The sequence below is a fragment of the Hemiscyllium ocellatum genome, chromosome 4 (assembly GCF_020745735.1).
Source record: "Hemiscyllium ocellatum isolate sHemOce1 chromosome 4, sHemOce1.pat.X.cur, whole genome shotgun sequence".
NCBI classification, from domain to species: Eukaryota; Metazoa; Chordata; class Chondrichthyes; order Orectolobiformes; family Hemiscylliidae; genus Hemiscyllium; species Hemiscyllium ocellatum.
In genome coordinates, this window is record NC_083404.1 from 82,462,166 (window position 1) to 82,474,878 (window position 12,713).

Consider the following 12,713-nt stretch of genomic DNA (forward strand, 5'->3'; position numbering starts at 1 on the left):
CAACCCTCAACCACCATCCTCTGTCTTCTACCTTTGAGCCAGTTCTATATCCAAATGGCTAGTTCACCCTGTATTCCATGAGATCTAACCTTGCTAAGCAGTCTCCCATGGGGAACCTTGTCGAACGCCTTACTGGTCTATATGGATCATGTCTACGGCTCTGCCCTCATCAATCCTTTGTTACTTCTTCAAAAAACTCAATCAAGTTGTGAGACATAATTTCTCACACACAAAACCATGTTGACTATCCCTAATCAGTCCTTGCCTTTCTAAATACATGTACATCCTGTCCCTCAGAATTCCCTCCAACAACTTTCACACCACCAACGTCGGGCTCACTGGTCTGTAGTTCCCTGGCTTGTCCTTACCACCCTTCTTAAACAGTGGCACCACGTTAGCCAACCTCCAGTCTTCCGGCACCTCACCTGTGACTATCGATGATACAAATATCTCAGCAAGAGGCCCAGCAATCACTTCTCTAGCTTCCCATGGAGATCTAGGGGACACCTGATCAGGTTCTGGGGATTTATCCACTTTTATGCGTTTCAAGACATCCAGCACATCCTCCTCTGAAATATGGACATTTTGCAAGGTGTCACCATCTATTTCCCTACAGTCTATATCTTCCATGTCCTTTTCCACAGTAAATACTGATGCAAAATATTCATTAGTATCTCCCCCATTTTCTGTGGCTCCACACAAAGGCCACCTTGCTGATCTTTGAGGGGCCCTATTCTCTCCCTAGTTACCCTTTTGTCCTTCATGTATTTGTAAAAACCCTTTGGATTCTCCTTAATTCTATTTGCCAAAGCTATCTCATGTCCCCTTTTGCCCTCCTGATTTCCCTCTTAAGTATACTCCTACTTCCTTTATACTCTTCTAAGGATTCACTCAATCTATCCTGTCTATACCTGACATATGCTTCCTTCTTTTTCTTAACCAAACCCTCAATTTCTTTAGTCATCCAGCATTCCCTCTACCTACCAGCCTTTCCTTTCATCCTGACAGGAATATACTTTCTCTGGCTTCTCATTATCTCATTTCTGAAGGCTTTCCATTTTCCAGCTATCCTTTTACCTGCCAACATCTGCCCCCAATCAGCTTTCAAAAGTTCTTGCCTAATACCATCAAAATTGGCCTTTCTCCAATTTAGAACTTCAACTTTTAGATCTGGTCTATCCTTTTCCATCACAATTTTAAAACGGATAGAATTATGGTCGCCGGTCCCAAAGTGCCCCCCCCCCACCGACGCCTTATTTCCCAAGAGTAGGTCAAGTTTTGCACCTTCTCTAGTAGTACTGAATCAATAAATTGTTTTGTACACACTTAACAAATTCCTCTCCATCTAAACCCTTAACACTTTAGCAGTCCCAGCCTATGGTTGGAAAGTTAAAATCCCCTACCATAACCACCTTATTATTCTTACAGATAGCTGAAATCTCCTTACAAGTTTGTTTCTCAATTTCCCTCTGATTATTAGGAGGTATATAATGCAATCCCAATAAGGTTATCACCCTTCCTTATTTCTCAGTTCCACCCAAATAACTTTCCTGGATGTATTTCCGGGCATATTGTCCCTCAGCGCACCTATCATGCTATCCCTTATGAAAAATGCCACCACACCTCCTCTCTTGCCTCCCTTTCTATCCTTCCTGTAGCATTTGTATCCTGGAACATTAAGCTGTCAGTCCTGCCCATCCCTGAGCCATGTTTCTGTAATTGCTATGATCTCCCAGTCGCATGTTCCTAACCATGCCCTGAGTTCATCTGCCTTCCCTGTTAGGCCCCTTGCATTGAAATAAATGTAGTTTAATTTATTAGTCCTACCTTGTCCCTGCCTGCCCTGACTGTTTGACCATCCCCCCCCACCAATCTTACTAGTTTAAATTCTCCCGAGCAGCTCTAGCCAATTTCCTTGCCAGTATATTAGTCCCTTTTCAGTTTAGGTGCAATCCGTCCTTCTTGTACAGTTCACTTTTACCCCAAAAGACATTTCAATGATCCAAAAACGTGAATGCTTCCCCCGTATACGAGCTCCTCAGCCATGCGCTCATCTGCTGTATCCTCCTATTCCTGCCCTCACTAGATCGTAGCACCGGGAGTAATCCAGATATTGCTACTCTCGAGGACCTCTTTTTTAAAATTCCTGCCTAACTCTCTGTAATTTCCTTTAAGAATCTCAACCTTTTCCCTTCCTATGTCATTGGTTCCAATGTGGATAATGGCCTCTTGCCCCTCTCCCCCGTGAGAACATTCTGCACCCTTTCTGAGACATCCTTGATCCTGGCACCAGGGAAGCAACACACCATTCAGCTTTTTTACTGCTGGCCACAGAAACGGATGTCTGTACCTCAAACTAGAGAATCCTCTAACACAATTGATCTCCTGGAAGCTGACGTACCCCCTGTTGCATTAGAGGCAGTCTCCATACCAGAAACTTGGCTGTCTGTGCTACGTTCCCCTGAGAATCCATCACCCCCTACATTTTGCAAAATAGCAAACCTGTTTGAAATGTATATATACACAGAAGACTCCTGCACTAGCTGTCTACTTCTCTCATACCTTTCCTGGAGTTAACCCATCTGTGTGATTGTATCTGAGACTTTTCCCCCTTTCCTATAACTGCCATCCATCACATACTGTTGCTGTTGCAAATTCCTCATTGCTTCTCACTGTCTCTCCAACCGATCCATTTGTTCTGATAAGATTCACAGCCAGCAGCATTTATGGCAGATATAATACGCAGTAACCGTTAAACTCTCTTTAAACTCCCACATCTGACAAGAAGTACATCTCACTGCAAAGGCCATTTTTGCTCCTTTACAATCTACAGACCCAGAAAATAACACCACCTTATTCCTCTACAAACACTGCCCCAGGTTAAATTAATAGTTATGACTTATATTTGAAGTTTAATCAAGAGACATGTCTCCAAAAATATATAATCAAGAAAAAACCTACTCTACTCACTACTGCACATTCTCTGTAGGCGACACTTAAAACAATGATTAACTTATCTGATTCTGTGCTGTGAACTTTGCCCAACACTTCCTCCAAGATCAGTTAGGAATTTCACTGTTTGATAATTTTCCCCGATGCATTCCGCTGTCCAACGATGCATGAATTCAAACCACAAAGGCAGTAACTGTGTAGGTTCTCTCTCTGTCTCTCTCTCTCTCCTGCAATGACCTCACCATGTTCTTATACTGAGAAATGATTTTGGCTCAGAAGATCTACATATGTATAAAATCGCTTTGAATATAAAATAAAACAATGGATATAAATGTTTTGGTATTACATAGCACCACTAATAGTAGAAAGAGTAGATATCAAGCAATTATGGAAGCTTGCAAGAAAAGTAGTGCAATAATCATGTGCGACTTTAATATTTAAATGAATGAATCAAATTGGGAATGGTAACTGGAAAATGAGTTCATAATACATTTGGGATAATTTCTTAGAACAGGATATTTTGGAACTGGTAGTATGTAAGCAGACAGTTTATCAAATACCTCATTATAAATGATCCTATAGGCAAGAATGTTTGTAACATTAAAATTTCACATTCTGGCTGTAACTAGTGTCTTAAACCATTTTTAACGATATGAAGACTGTTGACGAAAGTAGATTTTGGAAAATAGTTTAAAACAGAAAACAGTAAAGCAATAGTGGTAGAAACTTAAGGAGCTAATTCATAACAAAATTATAGTTTCATTCAGGAGGAAAGGTGCAGAAAGGTGTACTCTCATTGCTAATGAAAGAAGTTGAGAGTGGCAGTAAAAGTGCACAATTCTGTAAAGATTATTTGTACAATAGAAGTTTAGTGAAGTTTCAGAAACCAGTAAAAGGATAATTTTAAGACCATCAAAACAGGAGAAATTTGAGAAAGAGAGAATACTGGCTAGAAGTAACACAAAGGTAAAGCCTCTACATGCTTCTATATCTGAGCGATTTAAAGATATGTTAAACACTTTTAAATTTGCTACATTGTAGATTAAGAGCCAGGATACGTGATTATGTTTAGGTGTCATTTAAGTACATAAGAACTAAAGCAGAAGTAATCAATTCAGTCCCTCAAGCCTGCTCTGCCATTTAATATAATCATTGCTGAGCTCATCTTCTCTTCAAATCCACTTCTCCATAATTTTTTACTTTTATTTATTGTTTATTTGAGCAATACTTAAAATGGAAAAGATAAGTCACACACTAATTAGGAACTGCCCATCGTAAAGCCATAACTGATGAACTGATGGACAAAGAGGCAGAAAACTAGCCACTAGGATACATGAACATCAACTAGCCACAAAACGACATGACCCACTCTCACTAGTATTCTTACATACGGATGAGGAAGGTCACCACTTCGACTGGGACAATGCATCCATCCCAGGACAAGCCAATCAGAGACACACACGAGAATTCCTAGAAGCATGGCATTCTAACCGGAACTCTATCAACAAACACATTGACTTGGATCCCATCTATCGCTCCCTGAGAAAAAGAACAGGAAATGCCATCACCGTAGGAAATTATGTCACCACAGGAAATGACATCATCAACCCAAGAATCGCAAACATATAAATAGAAAGCGGACTACACTACAGTGCTTCATTTGGAGGCTTACCTACTATGGTGACGAAACATCTGAAAATGAACCTTCCAGATCAGTGAGCAAACCTACATCCACAATAACTGATGATCTGTTGGAATCAAAAAGATTGATGTTGGAAAGATTTACCATTGAGGGATTTACAAATTCTGTTTTAAGTTCTGGCCAACATCATACACTTGACTAGAATTCAGAGTATAATTTCTGTGATTGAAGATGGTACCAGGCTAGAATATTAATCAATCCTGCCATGCAGATACCTGAGGCATTGATGCTTCAGAATTTTCAAGATACATTGCAGAAAATCACCAAGGATCCTTCAACAATACTTTCCAGATGTGACCGTTGCTACCTAAAAGGAAAAGAAAAGCATTGACATGTAAACACCACTACCTATAAGTTCCTCTCCAAGCCAGTCACTATGCTAACTTGGAGCTATAGTACTGTTTTCCCACTGACCGTGTCAAAATCCTGGAACTTCTTTCCTAACAGCAATGTTAGTATCTCCAGACCAAATTTAATGCAGGTATTCAAGAAGGCAGCTCTCTACCATATTCACAGAGCATCGAGGGATGCCTAATAAATGCTTACCCAGCCAAGATGCCCATATCTCACAAACAAAGTTTAAAAAAACGATTTGGAGATGCCAGTGTTGGACTAGGGTGTACAAAGTTAAAAATCACACAACACTAGGTCAGAGTCCAACAGGTTTAATTGGAAGCACTAACTTTCGGAGCGCTGCTCCTACAACCACTTGATGAAGGAGCAGCGCTTCAAAAGCTAGTGCTTCCAATTAAACCTGTTGGACTATAACTTGGTGTTGTGTGATTTTAAAAAATGATTTTGGTTACTTAGTCACTTTACAAACCTTTGGGGTTTAGAGAATGAGATAGAGGAGTTGGTATTTGGTATATGGAAATCTGAATTGTAAAGTTAATTTTAATTAAGTGTTTGTTTATGTGAGTCAATTTTTTTTTATGTATTTTACCGCTTTAGTTATTTATTTTCTCAAAACTGATTCCTTGCAATTGATGCTGTCTGCTTTTATATGGTAGATGAACAAACCACGGATTTGCAAAAAGAAGTAAGGGCTGTGCTCTCGGAGATCATTGGCTTGATGGAGGAACTTAAAACTGAATGCGAAAAGGCAAATGATGCTTTAAAAGCAGAAAGAGAACGGGTAACAATGCTTGGGAATAAGATTGATCAACTTTCACTCTGGTGGCTGCATGAATTTCCTGAAGCTGTACAGAAAGGTATGAAAATTATTTTTTAAAATAAAATGAAAAAAAAACTATCTGTTTTGTTTGGAAAATTGGTTAGTATAGTTGGCAAGTTTGTGATGCAGAGTAACGGCAACAATATGGATCCTGTTATCGCACCAGCTGAGGCTACTATGAAGGATATTCCTTCTCAACCTCTCCTCTTGCTTGAGGGTAGAGACCATCAGGTTAAACTACTACCAGTGGTCTCTCTGTAAAGAGACAGTAGCCATATGGTTTACTGGGGCTGTGGAACTACTTACTGCTTAATTGATTAAAAAATTATTAACACTGTAGGAAGCTGAAAATATTCCAACATGTGATTATGCAATTACTTAGGTTAGAATAAATTAAGATTCAAAGTAAAAGTTTAATGAATTCCATCTTTTTAGGAAAATAACTTGAGTTTACAAGAATGAAACAAAGAACTGTGGCTGTTAGTTGAAAATCTAAACTAAAACTGAAATTATTAGAAAAACACAGCATACCTGGCAGCATCTGTGGTGAGAAAGCAGAGTTAATGTTTTGTTTCCAGTGCTATTAGATTAGATTAGTTTACTAGATTAGATTAGATTCCTTACAGTGTGGAAACAGGCCCTTAGGCCCAACAAGTCCACACCGACCCGCCGAAGCGCAACCCACCCATACCCTTACATTTACCCCTTATCTAACACTACGGGCAATTTAGCATGGCTATATTCACCTGACCCATACATCTTTGGACTGTGGGAGGAAACCGGAGCACCTGGAGGAAACCCACGCAGACAACATGCAAACTCCACACAGTCAGTCGCCTGAGGCGGGAATTGAACCCGGGTCTCTGATGCTGTGAGGCAGCAGTGCTAACCGCTGTGCCACTGTGCCGCCCACTATCTTCAAATACATGCTATCTTCAGAACATGCTTTCTTTCTACAGATGCTGCCAGACATGTTGAGTTTCTTCAGCAATTTCTATTTTTGTTTCACTTCCTACAACCTGATAACATTCTTAGTCTGTCCCATTTTAATGAACAAAAACAACATATACTTCTGTAGAACTTCGCCTGGTCTCAGAACATCCCAAAGCAATTTGCAACTAATGAGTTACATTCATTATTGTTTTGAATGAAAACGAGACAGCTAATTTACAGGCAACAAAGCTCTTAGTGAGACAAATAGCTAGGATTTCCTACAATTTATGATTAAATATTGGCTGGGACTCTAGAGGACATACAAATGTTCTCTGAAAAATGCTGTTATCATGGTTAGAGAGAATAAAGAGTTATCTCAAAGAAAACTGCAGTCTGTTTTATATGTTTTGGTCGAAACACTTTCTTTTAAAAATCTGCAATATTGCTGGACTCATAAAATGGCTAAGGATGATCACTCTATCGTGTTTCCTGAAGCTTCTGACTCTCCTGAATTGCATAGATATTCCAGCTGAAGCTGACACAAAGGACTTGGAAATGAGCCATCTGCTTCCAGTCAGCTTTGGACAAAGGAAAACATCAGGACTCATTGTGCTAATATCTTTTACAGTTACCAAGTCACCTTGCATTGAAATTCTAATGGAGGTACACTATTAGCTTAACAGCCTTCCAATTAGCCCACCAAAGTGGGTCATCAGTCACTGAAATGCCTGTTTCTGTCACATAATTTGGAACTAGTTGAATTTTTTAAGTTACAGTTCTAGGATTCTCAAATCATTGGCAATTTGACGTCCAATAGACGCTGCCCGATGTTTGGCTAACTGCTATCCGACACTCAAGTATCCGACTAACCGAGCGAAATACGCCCTGCTCGTGTCCTTTGGATAATCGAGGTTCCTCTGTACTTGTGTGCGTGGATGAAAAAGTGATGCAATTTGCTTATGATCTACATGAAACACAGAAATGTAAAAATAGGAGCAGTAGCTGGCCATTCACTCCTTTGACCCTGCGCCACCATTCATTGTGGTCATGGCTAATCATCCTACTCAATTGCCTGTTCCTGCTTTTTCCCCATATTGTTTGAACTTTTAGCTCCAAGAACTATATCCAACTCCTTGAAATCATACAATGTTTTGGTCTTGATTGCTTTCTGTAGTAGAGAATTCTACAGACTCACCACTCTCCAGATAAAAATAAATTCTCCTAATCCTGGTTCTGGATTCTCCAGTCATTGGGAACTGCACTTGCATTGTTTTGCTCCTGTATAGAAAGCCTCTTGCTATGAAGGCCACCATGCCCGCACGTGCAGCTGTCCGCTGTACCTGCATGCATACCTTTAGTGACTGGTGAACTAGGACACCCAAGTCTCATTGTACATTTCCCTCCCTTAGTTTATAGTTATTTATGTAATGAACTGCCTTTCTGTTTTTTTGCTCCCAAAGTAGATAATCTCATTTATCCACTTTATTTTGCATCTGACATGTGTTTGCCCATCCATTCAGTATATCCAAATCAGACTGAAACATTTCTGCATCCTACTCACGGCTCATCCTCCAGCCAGTTTTGTGCCATCTGCAGATGTTGAGATGTACATTTGGTTCCCTCATCTTTCCATTATCCCAGTCATTAATATATGTTGTGAATAACTGTTGTCACTGTGGTACTCCAGCAGTCACAGTCTTCCACTTGACAAAAAAACCCATTTATTCTTAGTCTTTGTTTCCTGGCTGCCAACAAGTACTTTTTATCCATTTCAATGCACTCTCCCCAATCCCACACGCTTTAATCTTGCACACTAATCTCTTATGTGGGACTTTGATAACAGCTTTCTAAAAATTTAAATAACTGACATTCACTAATTCTGCCTTATCAATTTTGAATTACGTCCTCGAAGAATTTCAGGTTTGTCAAGCACAATTTTCCTTTCATAAATTCCTGTTGTCCCTGTACGATCTTACCACCATATTCAAAATGCTCAGCTATTAAATCTTCTATAATTGTCCAGCATCTTCTCCACTGCTGAAGTCTGATTGACTGGTTTAATATTCCTGGTTTCCTCTCTGCCTCCATTCATAAATAGAGGTGTTACATTAGGTATACTCCAATAGAGGAACTGTTCTAGGGTGTATAAAATCTTGGAAGAGGATCACCAATGCATCCACTATTTCTAGGGTAACTTCCTTCAACAGTCTGGGGTGTATGTTATCAGATCTTGAGGATTTAGCTGCATTCAATCCCATCAATTTCCACAACACACTTTTCCTCGTAATACTGATTTCATTCAGCTCCTCCCCCTCTCTAAAGCCTATATTTTCTAACATTTCATTTGTGTCTTCCTTTGTGAACACAGAACCAAAGTATGTATTTAGTTGGTCACCCATCTCTTTGTTTCCCATTACAAATTCTCCTATTTCCGGCTGTAAGGGACCTGCGTTTGTCTTCACCAATCATTTTCTCTTCTTATACCTATATGGTTTATTATGTTGTGTTAATCAATCTTATCTGATGTCATTTTAAAGGATTGTGCGTAGATTTATTTCAAAAATTAAAGTTCAAAAACTTGGGTTCAGGGAGAACCCTTTGGCCTATCTTGGTAAAGGATGGGAGTGAAAAGGGAAAGGAGAAAATTAAATGATACCCTGCTGCCTTGGGTTTTAGTGGGAAAAACAGTCATAGTTTAAATTCACCTCCTTTGCGGCACTGCGATTTTTACATTAAACTGATTCCCTATCCATTATGCTGTTACCCGGTCCACCAAGTAGATGATTTCTATCACACCCAAGAATTAATCAGCAGTACCTCTAATTGAGGTATTTGGAGTTAAACAGAGTAACATCAAATAAGTAATTCAAAATGTAATAATGAGGTCCTTCTGATTAATTCTCCCATTACCTCAGAGCACAGGATCTTTTAATTGTATAGAAGAGACCATTCGGTCCATTGAGTCTGCTCTGACCTTCCAGAAAACAATTCTCTTCTTCCCCAGGAAACTAGATGGCAACAATTCCCAACATTAAATGTCAAGAGAAGTTACCTGATGACACAATTCATTGCTTACTTTTCCAGACCTTCTTCCAGCTCCACTCATCACATTTCCCTGCATACACTATGGACATTGTCATTTGCCACCTTTCCTTCACACAAGTTGGCATTGTCAAACTGCCAGTTTCACCACATAGCAGCTTTCAGAACAACTTTTACCCCATTTTAGCTCTACAGGACATTACTTTTGAGCTCATGGGCACTTATGCAATATATGCTCCTGCCAGGTTGCTTTACATGCATGGAAGTGTACACATCTCATGCATCTTAGCTTGCTTTCTTATTGCTTATCACTGCACTGAATTCAAGGGTTCCAGCTCCCCTGGCTTGTGTTGCTTTTTCGTGCATAGGCTCTCCAGCTATTGTACAGGCAGCCAACATTTTTGCTTTCATCATTTAGTGCAGAAGACTTTTTATTTTTCAGGGCATTGAGCAGTATGACATGTTGCTGCATGGCTATTTTAAGGTTCCACCTACTGCATGTGCCAGTAACTGCAGCAAATGCACGGCAATTTCCTTGGTGTATATGCGATGTCTGTAAGTCTAAGCAGCCAGTCCTTAGTGGAGAGAAGGAGGGTTATGGTTAGTCAGAGAGTATGGCCACAGTCAAGCAAGAGGCTCATTTGGTTTTAGTCCAGGGGGTTTGCCACTGTCAGTCAGGCATGTGATCCAACCAGAATCCAGGAAACTGTGTTCTTAAGGTTTGGTGATTGGGCTTGTACTGCAGGGTGCTTTGAAGACATCTGTCTAGAAGCTGCTTGCTTAATTGGGATTGTCCTCCCAAGTTAGTTGGATCATAATCAGTCCTGGTATTTTGGTTTTAATGGTCAGCCTGCTGATCAGAAGCAGTCCATGCATTTTTAAGGAAAATGTGATGCTCAGATCTGAGGTCAGGATTCACTGGTCTGAGTTGCTGAGGAAATGATCATGGTAAAAGGCAGGCAGATCGAGATAGAACAGTGGGACCAACAGACTAAAAGGGCAGGTCAGGAATATGCTGAGGAGCTGGAAATTTGACAATTCACAATTACCTTGACTTCTCTGAGGGTAGTGATTGAGTAAGGAGGATATGGTAATTCACAAAGTCATGAGCTCTGCTTAAATAGGGAATATTAACACTTAGGAAAAAGGGTTGAGTAAAATGGGAGAGGCTGAAAGCTTATCTGGAATGCAGGGATAGTAACACAAGGGAACACGAGGATGGTGGGAGGGAATCATCATTAGTCTCAGACAGAGCTTGCTACTCCTTTGCAAGGACTTTGGTATCATCACATCAACACTACAGAATAAAGAGTTCAAAATGGCTGCTACTTTATGCTGAGGGACAGAGTAAGTTACTGTTTTTCTGTTTGGAGACAGCATGCAATGAATGATAAGTTTGAACCTGCTAGAGAAGTATTAATTATGAAATCACTGAGTAGTACAATGCCCATCTATCATCAAACTGAGTTGAATTGCAAGGTAATTGTATTGGTCTACGAGTTCCCTTCCTGACTTGGAAATATATTTTTGCTCTTCACTGTTGCTGGGTCAAAATCCTGGAACCCTGTCTCTCGTAGCATCATGGATGCACTCTCGCCAAATAGACTGCAGTGATTCAAGAAAACAACTTACTATTTACCTTCTCAAGGGTATGTAGAAATGGGCAATTAATGCAAGCCTATGCCCCAAAGCCTACATCCTCTGAATGATTATGAAAAATTACCATTTCAAATTATATGCTCATAGCAATCAAAACTGCTACTTGCTTTACATTAATTAGCCCTGTCATGTCAGATATGCAAAGCAATGCACAATGCAGCCAGATGCTTAAAAGCTTCATCTGGCTTTGCCATTTCTTTTATTACTTTACATATCTGACACTAGAACTCTGAGTTGCAACTATCTCACACCTAACTATAGTTTCTGATAGTATAAGGTGGCTTTATTTTTGGAGGGGTGCTATCACAATGAAGTGCTTGAGTTTAACTCCATGTAGAATTTACATTTTTGTTCTGCAACATGGCATCTACATAACGTTACACAGCTTCAAGCTCCTTATAAAGGCATGACATTGACTTCCTTGCAAAGTCAAAACCTCCATGCTACAATGTATGAGACCATAACCTCTCACTTCATTGTGATTGTGAAGGATCAGGAATGCGTTTGCTGATGGGCTTTTCTACTTCTGACATTCCCCGCAGACTATCTGATCAGTCGTTTAAGGTGGAACCATCACTGTTAAGGATTCATTGTCACCTTGTTGGAAATCTGATAGCATCGAATAAGATATCAATTTGACTGTCATCATTAAGCCTGTAACAATAGGAACCTGTAATGACTGTTACAGTCTCATGAGGGAAAGCCAGCAACTGAAGATCCTCTCCCCAAGGAGTGGAGGCGATGCCCTGGATGCAGACAAAGTGACAATCAAACCTCTGAGGATACAGTTTGAGACAGTGACCTGGAGCTACGTCCAAGAGAACACTATAGACCTCAGCACCGTCAAGCTTGAGAGGCCAGCCAGAACATTGTTGAAAGCTGCTTTCTGGAAGAATAAGCAAGAGTTTAGTTTTTCTTTCATTTGATATATAACAGAGAGTAATACAATTAGTTTCTGCTCAGTCTGCAGTATATGTTTACAGTACCTAATTTGTTTGTTTTTTTCACTGCCTAAACTTTTCTGATGAATATTATGAATGCTTGGTTATTCATATGATTGTAAGTGTGGTATCTTCAGCTGATCCCAACTTAGTGTTTGCGGTTCACAGGTGCTTGTTACCATTTAGAAGATAGCCGCAGTCTGTGAAACAAGTAGCAGTGCTGAGGTTGGGTAATTTTTTAAGGCTTTGGGAAGTGTCTGGAATCCAAGTGCTGTGCAGTACAATCCTCATGATACACAGCAGATTGAGA

The 12,713-nt window shown here is 40.0% G+C and overlaps 1 protein-coding gene across 1 annotated transcript in view; it reads left to right on the plus strand.

Annotated features, from left to right (window-relative positions):
- The window catches only part of LOC132815218 (uncharacterized), a 35,472-nt gene extending 23,084 nt beyond the window's left edge, over positions 1 to 12,388 (plus strand). The window contains exons 6-9 of the mRNA XM_060824033.1: positions 5,665 to 5,865; positions 7,282 to 7,424; positions 10,246 to 10,358; positions 12,151 to 12,388. Of these exons, the coding sequence (XP_060680016.1) occupies positions 5,665 to 5,865; positions 7,282 to 7,424; positions 10,246 to 10,358; positions 12,151 to 12,388 (695 nt within the window). The remainder of the gene's footprint in view (positions 1 to 5,664; positions 5,866 to 7,281; positions 7,425 to 10,245; positions 10,359 to 12,150) is intronic.
- Positions 12,389 to 12,713: the final 325 nt, after the last annotated feature.